The sequence below is a fragment of the Gymnoscopelus microlampas genome (genome assembly GCF_963454915.1).
Source record: "Gymnoscopelus microlampas genome assembly, chromosome: 7".
In the NCBI taxonomy this organism is placed as follows: domain Eukaryota; kingdom Metazoa; phylum Chordata; class Actinopteri; order Myctophiformes; family Myctophidae; genus Gymnoscopelus; species Gymnoscopelus microlampas.
In genome coordinates this window covers 31,384,113-31,405,757 of record NC_139944.1, presented here as the reverse complement: position 1 = coordinate 31,405,757, position 21,645 = coordinate 31,384,113, and the positions used below count along the sequence as shown (strand labels likewise).

General features: G+C 45.0%; 1 protein-coding gene across 1 annotated transcript in view; it reads right to left on the bottom strand.

Annotated features, from left to right (window-relative positions):
• The window catches only part of grm7 (glutamate metabotropic receptor 7), a gene marked incomplete at both ends in the record, with an annotated part of 194,637 nt that overhangs the window by 126,188 nt on the left and 46,804 nt on the right, over positions 1–21,645 (bottom strand). Inside the window, 2 exons of the mRNA XM_084062504.1 lie at positions 12,655–12,809; positions 15,345–15,480. Coding sequence (XP_083918630.1) covers positions 12,655–12,809; positions 15,345–15,480 — 291 coding nt within the window. The remainder of the gene's footprint in view (positions 1–12,654; positions 12,810–15,344; positions 15,481–21,645) is intronic.

The window sequence follows — 21,645 nt, the reverse complement described above, 5'->3', positions numbered from 1 at the left end:
AAAATGACATCAAGAATGATGTCATGGTGGGCAGAGAGAATCAGAATCAGGTTTATTGTCACATCACAGGTTTACAAGGTAAAAAAGTGGGTGAAATTCGTTTTTGTACATCATTCCCATCGCAACGTTAATTTCCATAGAAAGAAGAGTGGGGAGAGAGAAGAAGAAGAGGGGTGGGGGGCAAGTGGGAAGGAGATCAAACAGGAAAACAATAGAAGGCCAAACAAGTTTTGGCCTTCTATTCTAACAAGAGTTGGCAGCAGCTGGTTACTTGTAGGATGCGGGTTTGTGAGGGTGTGTGATTTCTGCTACAGTATGTAGGTGATTGATGTGTTTGGCATTGGTAGTTATAACATAGTATATTATGCATATGTTATATATTATATATACATTTATTATATTGTCGCTGTCCAGCAGGAACCAGCTAACTAAAAAGATGAGTGTTTTGGAGGTAGCTGGTTCCTGTTGGACAGCAGAGATATATTAAATTAATTATTGTAATAAAATGTTAGATTATAATTTGATATATTATAATAATATGTAGTATAATGTATATGATATATTATAATATAATAAATATTGTATTAATGATGTAATCTATTATATTGTTATATATTTTTAAATATAATAATATATTATTATAATGTTTTATGATATTGTATATATATGATATAACAACAATTAGATCATATGCATATAATATAAATAATGTTATGAGATATAAATATAAAAATATGTATATATTTATATACATTTATATATGTTTTTTAAATATATAAATATACAAATGAGCCATAAATGAGCCAGTCTTTTGAACGGCTCTGTAAAAGGAACAAATTCCTTAAAAGAGCCATACATCCCATCTCTATTGTGCTGGTGATGTACGTGGAATGTGAATACTGATTAAGTGTAACATATCTATTGGTAAACATACGTGTGAACTACTGCGAAACTTGCATATGCTGTGATTAGCACCACTTCAATAGCACAGAAAGGCATCACCTTGAAGCACCATTATTACCTGAAAAGCTGTTTGAACAGCAATTATAGGTTACTAAATTATGTATAGGCGATATGTTTTGGCAGTGGTGGAAAAAGTACTCAAAGTGGTAACTTAAGTTAAGTACCAATATTGCAATATAGAAATACTCTGTTACAAGTTTAAATCCATACAACTTAGCAAGACACATTTTTGGAACAAAATGCCTCAAATCATGAATGAAGTGTCCGTTTGCCGTAAAAGGCCTAAGAAGAAATGCCACCCTTTTCACATTGGCCTATTATAGACCAATTATTTGTTTACTAACATTGAGCCTGGACGCACAGGTGATTGTTTCACGCAATCAATTCCCAACCTGTTTCGGGGTGCACTGGTTTCAGCACACCCCAACCCCCTCTTGTGTGTGTTGGCTAGTGAGACGCGTCCTAACGAGACCTGATATAATGGGTTTCGTTGCGCGCATACTGGCTGCACGCAGCCAGTATGACGTCGTCTGTTAAGGGGTCTATAGCGCCACCAGGAGGCCATAATAACCTACCTGACCTGGTGGAGACCTGTGCTCCGAGGAGCACTTTTTCTAGTTCTTAATATTATTACTAGTGGTGGTGGTAGTAGAAAATAGCAGATCTACAAGCTATCAACATAAATATGAAATGAGCCATAAATGATATGCCAAATATCAACAACGTTTTAGAGACAGGGGCAAAGCCCAACCACCAGTCTTTACAAGTACCTTCACAGAAAAACATGGGAGAGGTATATATCAAAGAAATCTGTCATTTACTCCTAAATGTATTCAAATATTCTGTATTGGGCCCTAAATGTACTGTAATTGAGGGGGGGGGGGTATTATATGTATTTAGCCCCTCATTTGTAATGGAAATGTATGCTGTTAGGGACTGTTTGTTATTTAGTTGGGGGGGGGGGGGGGGGGTTCCAGATGTAATGTATTTCTTTTTATTTCCTTGCCCCCTCCCCCCCGACCTCCAAATACTTGTCTGTACCCCCCGCCCCGAGTGACTGGAGGAAAATGCATGCCCCCCCCCCCCCCCACCCAATAAACCATATTTTTTTATATTGACACCAACAATAGGAGTAGAACATAAAATGAATGCTGATCTTTTCTGAAGTTATTATAGGCGAATTTAGCGCCCTATTTCACGTCGGGGTCCATTTGGTTCCATATGTGTCCTCTTGAGGTTACAGAAACAGCGTAAACGAAAGAAAGTCTGCAACACATTTTTATACAAGCCTATGTAGTCTACTGGGGGTCCCTGCTTGATCTCTCTCTCAGCTAAGGGGTCCTTGACCTGAAAAACGTTGAAGACCCTGGACCTGGGTCCTGGATTGTATCATTATATACATTTAATCCAGTATGCTATTTTTATGTATTTATTATGTTTTAAAAACATAGCAGACCTACAAGCTCACAATGCGTCGCATCCACGACGCGTTGTCAGCTTGTAGGTCTGCTATTTTAACTGCGGTCACGCTGGCCGCTCTTCAGAGAGACCGCAGTCTATTTTAGGAATCAAGTAAGCTATAGCCCTTCTGTCGGCAGCAGACAAATAGCTGCATTAACAGTGAAAAGTTGTGAAGCAGAATTTGTTTTAAACGCAAGCAGTACACCCAGAAACGCCATTGTGGTATGTGTGTGTGTGTGTGTGTGTGTGTGTGTGTGTGTGTGTGTGTGTGTGTGTGTGTGTGTGTGTGTGTGTGAGGGGGGGGGATCTCAATCGCGAGGGAGAGCGGTCCGAACGGAACCGACAAAACATTCTAAAATACTGGACCCGGCCCGAAACGGGACCGAGGAAAACTGGACCCGTTCCGAAACGATCCGAGGTTAATCCAAATGTACTACACCCGGTCTGACCGGGTCTCGTACCCAACTGGAGTAACCCACCATCAATCTAGTGGTTACCATTTGCGCCTGGCAATCTCTGCTTCTCACCCATTGACTTGCATGTTAAATGATGGCTGTTTCCCTTAAAAATAATCGATCATTTCAGGAGCAAGAGCTTCAAAATCTCTTCTAAATCTAGTCAACAAGGCCTGTAGTAGGCTATGCACTGGACAAATGTGCATGACATTATTTCAATAAACTAAAAACATGGGAAATGTTAAGAGGGAGTAATGGATTCACAACGGTCGACTGTCACGACCGTCATGGATGAACTTCAACCTGGTGTTTACACTTTCTCCATTTATGGCCCGTACATCTACATAAACGTTCATATTTCAAATATAAAGTGCTTATCCCATGGCGACGGATGTTACATGTATACGGACTCTCAAGTACCTGTATCATTCGTATTGTTCAATAAAAAGCATTTTAATCTGATCGGTGGCCATTTTCTCCACATGCTTTCAGCTGAGTGACCCTTTCGGTTGGTAGGTGTATTGCCCTCCGATACATTATGAAAAAATGGCCACTGATCGGATTAAAATGATTTTCATTGAACAATACAGAATATACGGGTACTTTTGAGAGTCCCGTGCATAATTGTAACATCCGTGGCCATGGGATAAGCACTTTATATTTGAAATCTGAACGTTTATATAGATGTACGGACCGTAAATGGAGAAAGTGCAAACACCAGGTTGAAGGTGATCCTTGACTGTAACAGGAGTTTTCATGTACCACAGGCTACAGACTGCACTGCAGTAGCAGACGCAGTTAGTAAAAAGACGAACAAATGAATTCATTACTTAAACGTGCGGAATCCGAAACAGGCAGCGCTGTGATTCTGAATTGTGTTACGATTACGGTGATTAGTAGCCTATTATTAACACCACCTGGGCGAGTAAGTCGACTCGTGTAACTTTCCTGACGACAGAAACACACACACGCTGTTAAGAGAGAGAGAAAGAAAGAGCGAGCGAGAGAGAGAGCTTCCAAAGCCGAGCACAGCGCGTCTCCGCAACACAGACTGGTGTTAAGTCAGTGTTAAAAGACTCAAGGAGAAATCATGCATGATGTCATCTGAAATCACCTCAATCAATCAGGATTGAATGGCAGCTTGTTCTCCGGCCCCACCCAGCTGCTGGGGACTATTTAACCACACCTACTCCACTCATTCTGGTTCAGATCCTCACCACAAACAGTAAACCTCCTGTTCTTCACCAATCCACCATTCTCCAAACCGGTCCATGTGTGCGTCTACCAAACAAACGTAAGTCCTTTGCCATTGAAGAGGAGTGGGCCATCAATATGTTTGTTCTCCCAGCATGGGCTAACAGCATTAAGAGACAATGTACCACATTATTCTGGACTGGACTGCCACTGCACATATGGATGTTATGATTTAACTGTTGAATGTTGATGAGCATTTCACACCTGTTTATTTGTTTTCACCTGACATTATAAGCAGTGCATATGATTTATGTTTATTGCCTTTTAGTTTTCTACTTATTATACAAATAATGAATTGTTTCCCTGCTGAACTGTTTATTATATATATATATTATTTGATCCTTTAATTCCTTATATATATTACTAATTGACTTGATGATTATGGACCAAGTTCATTATGTGAATATTGATCATTATTCCTTATTGTAGTATTGAAGATTAATTGAATTGCTAATTATGATTTATTTATTGGATATAATTATTAATACCCAATATTGTATTTCTGTTTACTTTTTGTACAGCACACACAACTACCTTCAGTAAAAATACCCCACCGGGGTTAACTCGAGCTCTCTGTCTCTGCCTCCTCTCATTTCCATATATGGTCAGCCTGGCCGGTGGCCATTACCTGCTCACCCCTGTCAGTCACTCCACCTGAACAATAACCCCATAGACATTCTTTCAATGGTCCTTCGAACCGGATCTGACTGAACCAATGGCAGGTCAAGAGGAGACCAGAGACATACCCTTGCTTGAAGCTGAAGAGGAGAATGGAGGGAAGGAGGAGAAAGAGAAGGAGGAGAAAGAGGTTCAAGTGGAGGTGAAAGAGCCAGGAACTAAGCCGAAGGAGAAGAAGCAGCTCCAGGGAAAGGCTTCAGTTTCCACTATAGCCAAGTCAACCAGACACCAGATGAGTCAACAAGCACCCTCCTTATTGGTTGAAGGGTTGCCTCACCACCACCGGAGGATGGAGCGGCCAGAACCGGCACCTGCAGCGTTCGTGCCAGAACAAGGGCCACCTGCACCCAACATACAGGTGGTGGAAGTAGCCGCCAGCCGGGCAAGTTCCGGCCACCGCTCCGGAGCCTCCAGCCAGAGAAGTCACCACAGCGGTCGGTCATTGGCCCTATTCGAAACCCAAGTTGCTGCACTAAAGGAAAGGAAGCGACTAATGGCGTTACAAGAGATCGAATGTCAAATCGAAGAGGACCGAGCTGCGGACGAGAGATGTCGCATCCTGGAGGAGCGGACTAGGAGGGACCTGCAGGAGAGGGAGTACATCGCCAAGCACCTGACTCAACAGCGGCGTCTAAGATATGCCAAACAGAAACTGGAAGAGGCCCGGCTCGTCTCCTCCTTCCTGGAGAGGAACGAACAAGAGGATCTGGGACCGGAGGAGGGCAACCAACCTGAGGGCGTCAACCAACTGCCGGAGGACGTCAACCATCAGGAGGATGTCGATCAACAGCAGGCATCCGTCGACCCGCAGGCCTACGCAGACCAACAAGTGTCCGTCGACCAACAGAACGTCAGAGACGGACAGGAGAGCGGGAGAGCGGCGCCTGGCGTTGGACCCTTCAATGCGGAGTCGTCGAGAGAGGATGGGAGAGAGGAGCCGCACCGACTCATCATCTCGGATGGGATGCTCAGAACTCCTACGCCATCTATGCATGAAGAGGAATCCAGTCTGTCTCCTTATCGGCAACTACCACCACCTACCGTTCAGAGGCTCCCTCGACCAGAATCTGGTCTCTCCAATGTACCAGCAGATCAGCTATCCCGTGAACATGGACGCACCAACGTGGTGCAGAACAACCCCTCACCTGTCGCTGCTTTACAGTTTGCCCAAGATGGGCAGGCACCCGGACTAATGGAACTGCTGGTGGCCTCAGCGTATGGGGTTCCCCGGCCCAAACTCCCTTACTTCGAGAGTGGGAAGGAAAGTGACTTCATTCTGCTGGAGATGGCCCTGAAAAGCTTGCTCGGGATCCACAGTCATCTCTCTGAACAATATAAGTACCAGGTACTGCTGGATCATCTCCATCTTCCTAGTGCCTACACCCTGGCCAAATCCTACATGCACTCCCCAACTCCATATACATCAGCCCTCCAAGCCCTGAAGGCGAGATACGGGGAGCCCCGTCAGCTGGTCCAAAATGAGCTCAATAGGATATTTGAAGGACCGGCTGTCAGAGCAGGGGACGCTACTGCTTTCCAGAACTTTGCCTTAGCAGTCCGGTCCCTGACTTCCATGCTGGAGTCCGTCGAGGGAGGAAACTGCAATGAACTTAAATGTGGTTCCCATGTTGACAAACTGCTCTGCAAGCTTCCCCCTTACCTCCGAGACAACTTTATTGAACATTGTTTGAAACGAAGCATTCTGAAGGAGGGCTCAAGCCGTACATATGTCCTTAAAGATCTGGCCAATTGGCTGGAAGTTAAAGCCAAAGCCAAGATCATTGCCCAACAGGCCACCGCCTCAGCCACCACTGCGGCGGTGAGGAAGGAGTCTGAAGACAGGAAAGCTCCTCCCCGAAAGCCTAACCCCACAACCATGTACTTCAGCTCTGAGGATGGGAAGAACGCTTCTCCTCAGAAGAGCAAGAGCCCCAAGTTCCAGAGCCCCAAATTCCAGCCCTATTGCCCTTATTGCAATGCCACAGGCCACTTCCTGGGCTCCTGTCCCAAAGCCCAAAAGCTCACTCAGCCCCAGCTAACCGCTTGGATCACCGCCGGTGACCGATGCTACAAGTGTGCCCGGACCCATAAGGTGGAGACCTGCACCTTAAAGAGACCTTGCAACCGATGCAAGGAGATCCACCTAACCATTCTGCACGATGTCATACCTCACTTCCAAAAGGAGCAGAGCATGTATATGGTGGGAGCAGCAACCAAGAAGTTGTACGTTGACCAACCCAGCTGTTCAGCTAAGGTCATGTTAAAGGTGGTGAAGGTCACCTTAAGGAATGGACAACGAAGCACAGATGCGTTTGCCGTCCTAGATGATGGATCTGAAAGGACCATCATTCTCCCGGCTGCAGTCCAGCAGCTTAACCTGAAGGGGACGCCAGAGACCCTTAACCTAAGGACGGTGAGACAAGATGTGCTTCAGGTGAAGGGCACAACAGTAGCCTTCTCCATTTCCCCTACCGGTCGACCTGACCTGGTGTATCCGATTGAAAATGCCTTCACTGCTAAAGAACTCGATCTTGCTGAACACACCTGTCAAGGGAGTGCCCTGCAGAAGCACTATGCCCACCTTGAGGGACTCCCACTGCCTAACCTGGTCAACGTGAAGCCTCTCCTCCTTATCGGGTCTGACTACCCGGGTCTCATTACCCCGATCGAGCCTGTGGTGACGGGGCCTACAGGAGGGCCTGTCGCCATCCACACATCCTTGGGCTGGGCAGTACAAGGTCCAGCCCATCCCTTCACTCATGCCCATGGGGTACAGCAAGCATGGACACTCTTCACAAGGAGCAGCCCAGCTCCATCCCCTAACCTCTCCGCTGAGCTCCTTCGGAATGTGGAGTTACTCTGGAAAATGGACACGTTCCCACATCGGAACCCCAAGGAGGTAACACGATCCAAGCATGACACCTATGCCATGGACCTTCTGGACAAGTGCACCACCATCATCTCTGAGAGTGAGGAAGTCCAACGGTACGCAACCCCACTGTTGAGAGTTCCCAACCACCCTCCTCTCTGCACTACACCAGGGGTCGTCCTCCCACTACTCCGTGGAACCGAGCGTAGACTGGAAAGGAACCCGGAGCTGGCTGAGGTCCACAACAACGAGATCCAGAAGCTGGTGAAGGCAGGATATGTATCCGAGGTGGTGCCGGCAGGTGATGGGGAGAATTCTCAGAGTGAGAGCTGGCATCTTCCTCATCATATCGTCCGACAGCACGGTGGAAAGAACCGTCTTGTCTTCAATTGCTCCTTCCGGGTTGCTGGACAAAGCCTAAATGACTGTCTGCTTCCTGGGCCAACCCTGGGTCCCTCCTTGCTTGGGGTCCTCATCCGGTTCCGGCAGCATTCTACGGCCATCAGCGGAGACATAAAGTCCATGTTCCACCAGATACGCCTGCTGCCTTCAGACACTGCACTGCTGCGTTTCATATGGAGAGAAGTGAAAGATGCTATTCCCACCGTCTATGAATGGCGTGTACTCCCCTTCGGCACGACATGCAGCCCTTGCTGCGCCATATATGCTCTCCAACGACATGCCAGGGACCATCCGGACAGTTGTCCTGAAATCCAGGACTCTGTGGAGAAGGCATTCTACGTGGACAATTGCCTACAGAGCCTGCCCTCCACTGCAGAAGCCAAAGCCCTCCTGGACAAAGTCCGCTGTATCTTGGCCAAAGGAGGCTTCGAGGTGCGCCAGTGGGCTAGCAATGCAGCAGAAGTCGTCCAGCATCTTCCACCAGAAGCTAGGTCAAACAGCACTGACCTGTGGCTCTCCCAATCCGGAACCGACCCTCAAGAGTCCACTCTAGGACTGAGATGGAGCTGCGTTCCAGATACCCTGGGTTACCGGCACCGCTCTGCTCTGAGCACAGAGACCCCCACGCTACGCAGCATATACCGGACCCTAGCCAGCCAATACGACCCGCTGGGCTACATTCTCCCATATACGACTCGAGCCAAGGTACTAGTCCAGGACCTGTGGCACACCAAGAGGGACTGGGATGAACCTATCCATCCGGCTGAGTTGGTGGAGAGATGGACGTCCTGGGAGTCGGAGTTATCAGAGATCGAGAAGGTGCAAATGCCAAGGTGTTATGTGCCATCAGGTGCTGACCGACCGGGATCCAGATATGAACTCCATGTGTTCTGTGACGCGTCTGAACGGGCATATGGTGCAGTCTCGTACCTCCGTGTGACAGATGAAGACCGAAACATCCATGTCTCCTTCATCATGGCCCGGTCCCGGGTCGCACCAAAGCGCCAAACCTCCATGCCTCGACTGGAACTCAGTGCCGCCCTGTCTGGTGCCCAGCTGGCCACTACCTTAATGGCCGAGTTCACCCTGCCAATAGACAAAGTCACTTACTGGAGTGATTCCACCACAGTACTCACCTGGCTCAAGTCCGAATCCTGCAGGTATAAAGTCTTCGTTGGGACACGTATCGCAGAGATTCAAGAGCTGACGAAGGTCGATGACTGGAAATACGTCAACAGCGCCCAGAATCCTGCTGATGATATTACCCGTGGGAAAACTCTCCAACACCTTGCTGAACCCAGTCGGTGGACTGCCGGACCCCCTTTCCTATTGGAACCGGAGGATAGATGGCCAGCTCATCTGTCTGCCTCCATTCCACCATCTGGTGAAGACCCGGAGTTGAGGAAATCCTTCCAATGCTACAACCTCTCTTCCACACCAACCAATACTCTCCCCAGCCCTGCGGAGTTCCAAACTTGGGAGGAGCTGATCGCTGCTACCCGTGAGGATGTTGACGGGGTGGCTCCCTCACCATCTATCACCGCAGAGACAGTTCAGCTACGGCAGTCTCAGGCGATCAGCTTTCCTGAAGAATTGAAAGCTCTAAAAGCTGGGAAGGAGGTGTCTAAGGATAGCCGTCTCATCTCACTTGCCCCGGAGTACGACCAGGCCCTCGAGCTGATCAGAGTTGGAGGAAGATTGAGGCAGGCTGATGACTTGGACCCCGATGCTATTCACCCAATCATCCTTGACTCCAGACACCCCCTAACCAGGCTCCTCATTAGGAGTTATGATGCCAATCTCCTTCACCCAGGGCCGGAGAGAGTCTATGGTGAAATCCGACGGAAGTATTGGATAATTGGAGGGCGAGGAGCCATTCGCAAGCATCAGTTTGCTTGTATGGAGTGCCAGAAATGGAGAGCCAGGACAGTGGTGCCCAAGATGGCAGATTTACCTCCAGCTCGTCTACGACTATACAAGCCTCCTTTCTGGTCAACAGGAGTTGATTGCTTCGGACCCTTCACCATAAAGATCGGCCGACGGGTGGAAAAGCGCTGGGGCATCATATTTAAGTGTATGACAACCAGATGTGTCCATCTGGATCTACTAGAGAGTCTGGATGCCGAAGCATTCTTGATGGCCCTGAGGCGGTTCATTTCCAGACGAGGGACACCCTTTGAGGTCCTCGCGGATAGAGGCACGAACTTCAGGGCAGGAGAAACAAAGCTAGAGGAAGCTTTCCGAGCCATGGAGCCCCAGCTTCAGGACCAGTTATCCGATCACCAGATCTCCTTCAAATTCAACCCTCCGGGTGCGCCGCATTTCGGAGGTACATGGGAACGGGAGATCAAATCCGTCAAGACTGCCCTGAAGGTCGTCTTAGGGGACCAAACCTTCAGTGAGACTGTCCTGCGAACGGTTCTCATAGAGGTCGAGGGAATACTAAACTCAAAGCCCCTTGGTTACCTTTCCTCGGATATAGCTGATCCTGATCCAATCACCCCGAATCTCCTGCTGATGGGCCGACGGGATGCCTCACTTCCTCAAGCCATGTACGCCGACCACCATCTCATCGGGAAACGGCGCTGGCGGCACAGCCAGATCTTGGCCGACCACTTTTGGGCCCGATTTATCCGAGACTACCTACCGGGTCTTCAACATAGAGGGAAATGGAGACAGGAAACTGCAAACCTGACCGAAGGTCAAGTGGTCATGATCGTGGACCCCCAACTGCCTCGGGCCTCCTGGCCAACCGGCCGTGTCACCAAGACCATTCCTGGTCGTGATGGTCGTGTCCGAACGGTTGAGGTTCAGGTGAAGAACCGGACTTATCTCCGGCCTGTAGCCAGAATAGTTTCTCTTCCTGAGGTGTCCGAGGAGGAAAAGGATTGAGCCTTTGGATGAATTGGAATTTACCAAAATTCCGGGGTGGCTGTTAAAAGACTCAAGGAGAAATCATGCATGATGTCATCTGAAATCACCTCAATCAATCAGGATTGAATGGCAGCTTGTTCTCCGGCCCCACCCAGCTGCTGGGGACTATTTAACCACACCTACTCCACTCATTCTGGTTCAGATCCTCACCACAAACAGTAAACCTCCTGTTCTTCACCAATCCACCATTCTCCAAACCGGTCCATGTGTGCGTCTACCAAACAAACGTAAGTCCTTTGCCATTGAAGAGGAGTGGGCCATCAATATGTTTGTTCTCCCAGCATGGGCTAACAGCATTAAGAGACAATGTACCACATTATTCTGGACTGGACTGCCACTGCACATATGGATGTTATGATTTAACTGTTGAATGTTGATGAGCATTTCACACCTGTTTATTTGTTTTCACCTGACATTATAAGCAGTGCATATGATTTATGTTTATTGCCTTTTAGTTTTCTACTTATTATACAAATAATGAATTGTTTCCCTGCTGAACTGTTTATTATATATATATATTATTTGATCCTTTAATTCCTTATATATATTACTAATTGACTTGATGATTATGGACCAAGTTCATTATGAATATTGATCATTATTCCTTATTGTAGTATTGAAGATTAATTGAATTGCTAATTATGATTTATTTATTGGATATAATTATTAATACCCAATATTGTATTTCTGTTTACTTTTTGTACAGCACACACAACTACCTTCAGTAAAAATACCCCACCGGGGTTAACTCGAGCTCTCTGTCTCTGCCTCCTCTCATTTCCATATATGGTCAGCCTGGCCGGTGGCCATTACCTGCTCACCCCTGTCAGTCACTCCACCTGAACAATAACCCCATAGACATTCTTTCAGTCAGTGTTGTGTTCTAGTTTTTTTGCGGAAGGTATACGCTACGATACGATGAGTACATTTACTCGAGTACTGTACTTAAGTACAATTCACAGTCACTTTTCGCCTCGCTGTATATATACATACTATATAAAAAATACCGGAGTAACGCACCATGTAATAACGGTAACTGAGTTACTGAATTAAAAAAAGAATGTGTTAGAGTACTAGTTACTGAAAAAAATAACAGCGTTACGCGTTCAACACTGAGCACAACATACTTAATTGCACAATGGTGTTGCGTGCTGTAAATAGCAGATCTACAAGCTCACAACGCCTCCTATTCATGACAAGTTGTGAGCTTGTAGATCTGCTATTTACTGCGCACAACACCGACACACTCCTAAGTCCAGCTGAGCCCAGCACTTGGGTGTCGGGTTAAGATCTTGATATGATTTAACTGGGGATGGATGCTTTGTAGTTTGGAGATCGTTGTGTGTGTGTGTGTGTGTGTGTGTGTGTGTGTGTGTGTGTGTGTGTGTGGAAAGGGGTGGGGCTAGGCCGTAGCTGTTACACAGAGCTCTGCTGAGGAGCTCTGCTTCTATCAGTGTCTGCAACTCAAATGGCCATTCTGTGTGTGTGGAATGTCTGACGTTGAATTGGGGGCGTGCACTCGGCAGAATGCTTTATAGGTGGGCGGAGCTAAGAGGAAATTCCTGGCATAACTTGCCGCACGATCCATTAGGTCAGAGATGTTCCATCTCTGCCCAAAAAGAAACAATGAAAACTTACCACTAATGGTGGTTCTCTTTGGCAATATAGTGACAGCTCCCACGGCAGCATCTTCCAGCTGGTTGATAGGGCTGTTCTTGGCCCCCCAACTGTCTGAGCCGATCCACAGGAAATGGCCCACCTGGTCCGCTCGCTTACAGGCATTCAGGATGCCTCTGAAAACAAGTAAATACAATATTTTAGTCTTTAACAGTCAATGACTTGCTTTCCCCACCTAACTCAAACCAAATCTCCCTTTCTACTCCTTAGTCTTAGCTTAATGTTTTTAGCCTCTTAACTTTTTTTTATTTTTTTTTGCTCCTAAACAAAATTGCCAGGCCGAAAGGCATGACAAGAGAGTATGTTTTGCACCCTTTCCGTCCGTCCATGTGTCGGTCCGTCCATGTGTCCGTGTGTCCGTGAACAGCTAATCTCCGGCACCGTTGGCTTGATCGCAGCGAAACTCTGCACACACACTCCCTGGATGCCAATTCAGAACCTCTGGCCCAAATGTTTCACATGGGCCTGTTAAAGCGCCACCAGGAGGCCACTTTTTGCAAAACACATTTTTTGACAGTACTCCTACAGATGTTGCCCAAACATCACGCAAATCGGCACAGTATCTCTATAGTCATTAAACAAAACCGGTCTTTCAGATTTTGCCTGATTGGAAGAATGGCTTCCAAAGTTTGCAGGAGTGCTCCGTTTTGAACAAAATGCTCAAATCATGAACACAGTGTGTAATTTCCGTGAAATTTTGCATGTACATTCCCACTAGGCAGAGGAATTAATGCCACTTGAAAATCAAATCAAATCAGCCTCATGGTGGCGCTATAAGAGGCCGATAACTGCACCGATCTGTGTAAAACTTTGTATGTACACTCCCTAGAGGCAAAGAAAAACCTTTGCCCTGCATTTTTCACATCAAAACACATTTTTGGATATTACTCCTATAGATTGTATCCAAAATTCCAAATTTCACACAAATCGGTACACATGATCTCTATAGTCATGTGATCAAGACGAATCTGTTTTATTTTTCATATTCCATTTTGATTGGCTAAGATTGACATCTAAAGTTTGCAGAGTGGCCCGTTTCGAACAAAATGCCGCAAATCATGAACGCAGCGTCCGATTGCGGTGAAACTTTGCACGCACATTCGCACTACGTTGAGGAACAAATGCCACCCTTTCAACATTGCCCTATTATAGCACCACTAGGAGGCAGATTTTTGCAAAACAATTTGTTTTATATTACTCCAGCAAATGTTGTCCAAACATCATGCAAATCGGTACATATTATCTCTTTAGTCAAGTGATCAAGATGGATCTATCCGATCCGTCCGGTTTTTCACATTCCAGCCTGATTGGTGAATTCCCCAAACTTTGCTGGCCCACACTAACCTACCTGACCTGGCGGAGACCTGTGCTCCGAGGAGCACTTTTTCTAGTTTTAAACTCTTTTGTAAGTGATTTTGGGTACTAAGAAAAGTGCTATATATGTCTGATATATTATTATTATTATTAGTATTATTATTATTACCCTTATCATTAATGAAATTATGTCATTGTGCATTAAAGAATGTACAAACAGCAATTAGATAAAGCATACAGTATAAAATAAGACAGAGGAATTCATCTTTGCATGCTCAAGAGTCAGTTTTTATGCTTTGTTGTCTCCACCAGGCCGAAGGCGTGGCCGAGACTATGTTTTCACATCGGCCTGTTATGTCACGCCAATCGGTACACATTATCTAGTCATGTGATCAATACGGATATGTCTTATTTTTCATATTCCATCCTTATTGGCTAAGATTGGCTTCCAAAGGAGTGGCTCGTTTTGAACAAAATACCTGAAATCATAAACGGAGCGCCCGATTGCCGTGAAACATTGCTGGCCCACAACAAACTACCGGCCCTGGCGGGGACCTGAGTTCCGAGGAGCAAATTTTTCTAGTTTGTGTGTGTGTCCGTGTGCGCGTGCGTTTTCCTGACAATGTGGGTGACACAAGCAAGCGCCTCATATCGTCTAAACTTTATGGCTATGTAAAACCCTCCCACATCATATTGTACCTGCAAGTAAGTCTTGTAATATGCAGTCACGTAAAATGACCTATATACCTCAAAACACTGTAAGCTTTATTATTTAATTTACAGACCCTGAACAATATGGTGAATATCAATCTCCATTTCACTAGAAGGTCTCAGCATGCCAGCCATATTCATAGCATAAAAAGTCTGGGAGGGAGTTGAAACATTGGGCACTTGTAGGAACAATGAATAGCACTAAGGTAACTTCCTACAGTATGTTGTTCGAGGGCCTATAATGATTATATATATGTAGAAACACAGAAAAATTAAATGTTAATCACATAATAAGAGCAACAAGGGGTAATCAAATTAGTTTTTCTCACAGTTAACCATTAGGTTTAGCTTTGTAACGTGAACTCTAACTAGAGTCCCTATTCTCGCCATGTCATGTAATAGCCGAACATTTGGCAAACATAGACAAACTTTCCTCGAAAATGGCCGATCTACAAGCTCTCAACATGTAGCAACAAGAAGAATATTGTTTGTAGATTGGCTATTTTCGATGAAGAGATTTGGTGTATTGGGAAAAAAGGAGGGGGACAAGTATAGTCTCCCTGGGGGAACTTAAGCAAATACTTAAGTTAGTAAGTATTTGCTTTGGATGTAGGAAAATCACATACCTGATATCCTCATCAGAGGCAAAGAGGATGACCGCCCTGGCGTACCGTGTGTCCAGGAGCAGACGGATGATTTTGTCGAAGTCGGAAGTTTTGTGGTCGTGAGGGATCTTCAGTGACTGGGCTATGCAGATCCCACCTGGAGGAACAAGAAAGCATATGGCAACGATAATTACACTTCAGTGACATGGGTACCGTTAAAATGTGAGAACAGTCGTAAAGAGTCCTATAAGAGTACATATGAAAGGTTGTGCAGTAAAACTTGCTACATTTGAGAAAGTACTACTGGAGGCAAGCTGATTTTTTTATGAGGCACACAGGAGAGAGATTGATGCATTCATCTCCAAATTGCCTGAGATTTCTTGAAAACTCCCACGTCTTCTGCATGCAGGTTACTTGGTTTGTGAGAAGAAATCTGCAGAGAGCTCTTTTGTCACTCAGCGGCCTTCAAAACTCAGCTAAGATAAATTGTGCAGCTTTTTGACATGCCCCATTACCCAGCACTTAGTTCAGTGCATACCATTCTGTTCCACTGATGCACAATTGAGACCTGTACACTTTTCTGTTCCATTGATGCACAATTGAACAGGTCTTATATAAGACGCATAAAAAAGTGTTTTTGATGAATGAAATAGTGCTTGCACAGTGTGCAAGCGCTCTTAATAAGATTTTCCCAGCTTGAGCCCTGTAGAATCTCTCTTCATCTCATCTCAGAATGACAGATACTGGCACTTTTAATCACCATAGGGATTTCTAACACATCAGTATGCTAACTCCCATACTGCATGTGACACAGTATAGAAACAGAACAAATATAGATAGATTTTTGAGTACTGAAACTATGTTGCAAGAAAATACCCATTTAGGTGACGGTTGTATATCGTAATGGAAAGCACATTTGAACAGATTGCTGAAACCGTCAGATGACACAGAGACTAAAATAATTTACATTAGTTTTTTTTTGTTTAACAGATGCCATTTTAGTCATTCTCACTCATTGCTAATTTTATTCATTTCTTACCATTCAGCTTAGTGCAACTATCGTGGCACGATGTTACCATGTCAACCACATCCCCACTTTTTATGCTCTCTGCCTGACTGCTTGTATTATTTATACAGTATAGGAATGTACAATGAATGGATATATTTACGGTCTATTAACAATGGATATAAGAATGGCTTATGCTCAGTCTATCAACAGTCAATCTGGGAACCCATCACTAAATAAAAAAGGAAAAACAGCGGCCTCTGATGTTTTTTACTCTTTCACTTAGCTCTGGGGGGAGCTCGATGGAGCACCCGTGCGCAGGGAAACCGGGGTTTTGGTCTGCCTTCAGCCTTTCACTTCCGGTGGTGCGACTATGTTTTCATTCCCACTAACAATATTTCAACACGGAACACTAACACCACTTCTCCCAGAGAACATGGATCTTGGTTTTGGTTATAAGCCCACTTGTTTCTATGATGAAAGAGGAAGTTAAAATGTGAATATCTTTCCGTGGTTTTGTCTGCTCCGAGGACGCTATTGTTAAATGAGTTTCGGTTTGTTTCTAGTGGGGAAGGATCGGCACAAACGTAAATCCCGCCCACTACATTTGATTGGGTAAAGCGCGGCCTGCTTCCTGATCTGAAGGCACGCCCACTTGTAGGCCAGTCCGTACGCGATATGACGAACCCCCCCGACAGATTCAAGCGGAGAGCAGAATCTGTTCTTGAGAGATTAATCAACAGTAAATATGACAATGAATAAGTCCAGTCTGTCAACAGACTTCAACAGTGAATATCTGGCTGAATATACTGTATGTACAGTCTATACCCATCTATTTGCATTTAAATGTTAAGCATACCACTGATTCTGTAACACAGTGATTAGCTATGACTGAGCAGGTAGTGTTTCGGTGTAAATAATAGTCTGTAGTTATCCAACATCTTTTAAGAAACAGTAGTGGTCACCTCTGTTTCACTGCTTAAAACTCACAGTGTTTGGACACCAGTGATAGTTAGTTGTTGATGTGCATTCCACAAAACGGTAACCGTCTTCCATGCCGACATCTCGCCACTCCGACTAGTGGCTTCCGCGTGCGGTTAGGGTTAGGGTGAGGGTTAGGTATAGGGTTCGTTAACGTCGGAAAGGCGACATGTCGGAAAGCCGCCATGTAACCCCACAAAACCACCCTTGGGGACTCAATTTCAGAGTAGAAAGGTTAAAGTGATCTGCATAAGGAGCTTAAATTTGTTGTCACATTCCATTAATCAAGGCAGCAGGGCTGGAGGTTCTGGAGTATTTTTTTCTTAGTTTCCTGCAAAACAATGACATACTTTCCCCCCTACAGTACAGTACAGTATGACTTCATTCATTAAGTTAAAGAATTGACTGAATAATTTTCTATAATCCGTCACAGTCTCAGTTATAGCCATTAACAACGTCTTGTGATGCATAGAAGCAGTGGGTCTGAAAACATTTTGTTTGGGAAGGAAATTAAAATATTTTGTCATGGGGCCCACGCTTCTAAAACTAATACAGTATGGCTATGGGGAGCTAGCATAATAATCAGATCTACTCTACACAGTAAAATCCTTAAGTGTTAATTTATCAACTGAGAGAGTGAACAAATGTACCCATTTGCAACCCCATTTGTACACTCTCTAAGTCAGTGGTTCTCAAACTTTTTCATGTCAAGGACCCCCCAAATTATATGTATTTGTCCACGGACCCCCATCTCAAAATATTCTGTTCCAGGGACCCCCAGAAGCAAATATTTGAGTTACAAATTGAGTTTTAAAATATATATATTCAAAGATTTCAAGTTTTCACAAATTTTCAAAAAAAGCAGATCTACAAGCTCATAACGTGGCACTCGGTGCCGTGCTATGAGCTTGTGTATATGCTATTTTTGAATAGCCGAACTATAAAATATGGTTAAAGTGGTTAAAATGATTGTGACACTATATCAACTAATTTGGCTGGGGACCCCCTGGTATCCCTCCAAGGACCCCTGGGGGGCCCCGGACTCCACTTTGAGAACCAAGGCTCTTAGTTAACACAGAGGATTTATTGGTTAGGGATCACCACATGCCATGTTTTGCAGAAACTCTGCGTTATAGCTGTACTGTGCAGTACCTTACCCAGACAAGCTGCTCTGGAACAGCAAAATCACACGCTTATATTTACTGCCCTGTGTGGACAGAGACGATCTTGTTAACGATCACCAAGTGACTGATTTGACAGGATGTCGATACAAGGAGGGCATTTATTATAGCACTATCAGCGGGAGCACAAATACTCCAGCTTTCAATAAATCATGACCGGTATGTACCACTGTGAACACATTCATTCACACACCATGAGTTTGCCTCTTGTCATCTGCCCCGGCAAATCCACATGATCTAAAAGCGTAAAACGATATTTCACTGTTACTTATTTAAAAGTCTCAAGTGTTCTGTGTTGCTGTGCTGCGGAATATGTCATAATTGCTTTCCTGAGATCAGCGGTAAAGGTATAAAGGCAGGTGGGGGTGAGTTAGGGTGAGTGGCAGGCCACATATGGTCACAATTCAGATTATGAAAAGGGTGATCCATGGCAGACCTTTTCAGTTGACATATTTTCAGTCAACCAAAGCTACACATGCAGTATAAGCCAGTGATGTGCGACAAGTCTGCCTCAACCTACAGTATGGTGCAAAGTTGAAGCGGTGCTATGATGCCACAGCCAGAAACAGCCTCTGCACACTAACAGGTGTACACGTCTTTGTCTGCAGGGAGTGTGACCGTGATTGATTGGACATGCAGCCGAAACAGAAAGCCACATCTAGCTGTATCATCACCGACTGACACGGACAGGCTCAACAGCCAGGGGGGACATGGGCACTTTGATAGAAGAGTACCACCGTGCAGATCAAATCATGAGCATCTATTGGGCCAGCCAGCCAGCAGACCAAGCAACCAACCAAACACCCCAAAACACAATCAATCATATCAGCACGACAATAATGGAACAATAAGGTATTGTTAAGCCGTTAAAGGCCATTAAGCCACAGGAAATTATTTTTCATCATATCGGTACGCAATATACTATAGCATTTTATCTTCTGTTTGCAGTGCTTGTGAAATTGTTTAAAATCATTTTCTACCCATCACAAGATGAGTGTGATTTCTTCAGCTGAGAAATGGGACCGAAATTGCCAAAGGTCTGATTCTCATTGTCAGCAGTAAAAGCAACGAGATTACTTTTTTCCATTTGAGCAATCACGGACAAAATGAAATAAGCCTGACAGTTTGGGGATTAACACTGTAAACGAAGAGCTCTATAAACATGCATATTTACAACTCGATAGATCGATAGATCGATAGATATGCCCTAGATCGATCGATCTAGGGCCGTTCACACCAAGCACTAGAACTATAACAAGAACTATAATTATATTGTTCCAACCGTCTGGTTGAACAATCCAATCTGGAATATTCTCTGTAAAGCATAATTCCAAAGGTCTTCAAATTATATTAACGCTTCCATATGTCCTTTCTGTAGCCTGACAGCTGACACTCTGCCTGAATTTTCATTTAGTTTCACTCCATTATTCAGTCTGAAAGCCCTCTCAGTGCAACCGTTTTCTGAGATGGGGGCGTGGTCAAAGTGGCTCTCTTTAGCGATTGGTTCATACTAGATTATCCCGATCGGGCCAGGCCGCCGGTTAGACTTTAAACCGAGAAAGCCCTGCCTTTCTACAGCGTCACCAGACCCTGAATGCGAGGCTATAGCGATTCAGGGGCTGGAGCCAGGCTATCCTTTCTGTACATCTGTAGCCAACTTTTCTTCTTAAATTGTTTTGAGAGCATCTGTGCTGTTGTGCCCTCAAGCACAGCTTATTTTGCTTTGTTTGCATTTGTGTTTGGTTTGCCATCGCTCAGAATTAAGGCGTAACCTCCAGTTTTGGAGACCAGAATTCAGGCATCTGTTTCCACATCACTCATGGAGTGCAAGACAGCCAGACAGACAAGACTCACTCAGCCAAAACTAAATCCAGGTTTTTTCGATCGTACAAAAGGTTAGCATAGATAAAGCATAATGTGAAGATGAAAGAAATATATGCCTTTTAGATTTCTCACAGAAGGGGATAGAACATTATTCTCAGTTGGAGAGTGTGCCTGGTGAATGTATGAAACACTGCATAGCAAAGAATTAACCGAAACGGAAAGGGGGATAAATAGGATATTTCCCGTGCTTAGGTCTGTCTGGCTATGCTGCTCTCAGTGTTATCCAAGTTAGAGTTTGATACAAACTTATTTTTTTTTATTGGTGCTATCAATGGAAAAGAAAAGAAAAATAAATAAATAAATAAAACCCTTCAGAAGACATCTAGTAACGCCTAACCCCAAGGAACAAAGACATAAACCAGATCTATTCTGACCCTTTGTGTGGACCCAGTGTGATTCAATTGACCCGTCGGATGCAATTAGCTAGCTGATTAAAGAGATCCTGAAGCACATCAATGGGGTGGGCGGGGTAGGTGAGGGCGGCATTACAGCAAGCGGGAGTAAATTATAAGAGACACAGGGCGGTTGACATGTCTTATAATTGGTTCTCCCCAGCAATGGGTTGGAGAAATAAAGGCTTTGTATCCCACCTCAAGACAAGCTTTTGGTATGTTGGTATGAATAAGGGAGCATGTATATGTTAGCCGGGTCATTGTGATTTTCTACAAATTCTACGATGATACTTTAAGTCTTTGTGGCCCTTAACATTTCAAACAACTGATTGTTTGGGGGATGATGCTCTTTAGCAACTACTGATAGTGGCCTTATGGCTGTGGAGCCACTTTTTCATGTGGCATCATCTGAAAAAGTTGTTGTTGATGATTCTGCAAGCTTTGCTGACACAGCCTTCATCGTATACGTCTTGAATGGAGGGAAGTTCATATCCACTGATCCACTCGGCTGGCCGCAGAGCCCTTTGCATTGCCTTGTGGTTTAGGCCAGTACTAGTTCCCATGACAGGCAGTGATGCAGCCAGTCAGGATTATGATGGTGGTACCTCTGTAGAAGGCCCGCAGGACCATGGGACCCATTCTTAACTTCTTCAGTGGCCTGAGAAAGTAGAGGCGGTGTTGTGCCTTCTTTACCACCCCTTCAGTACTCTCGCGTAGCCAGACCCCACAGAAAATGAAAAACAGCGACCTCTGTTTTCTGATATTGTCTGTGGGGTCTGGCGGGAGGAAAATGGAAGACTAGTGCGCAGGGAAACTCCGGTTTCATGTCTGCCTTCAGCGCATCACTTCCGGTTGGTGCGACTACGTTTTCATTCCCA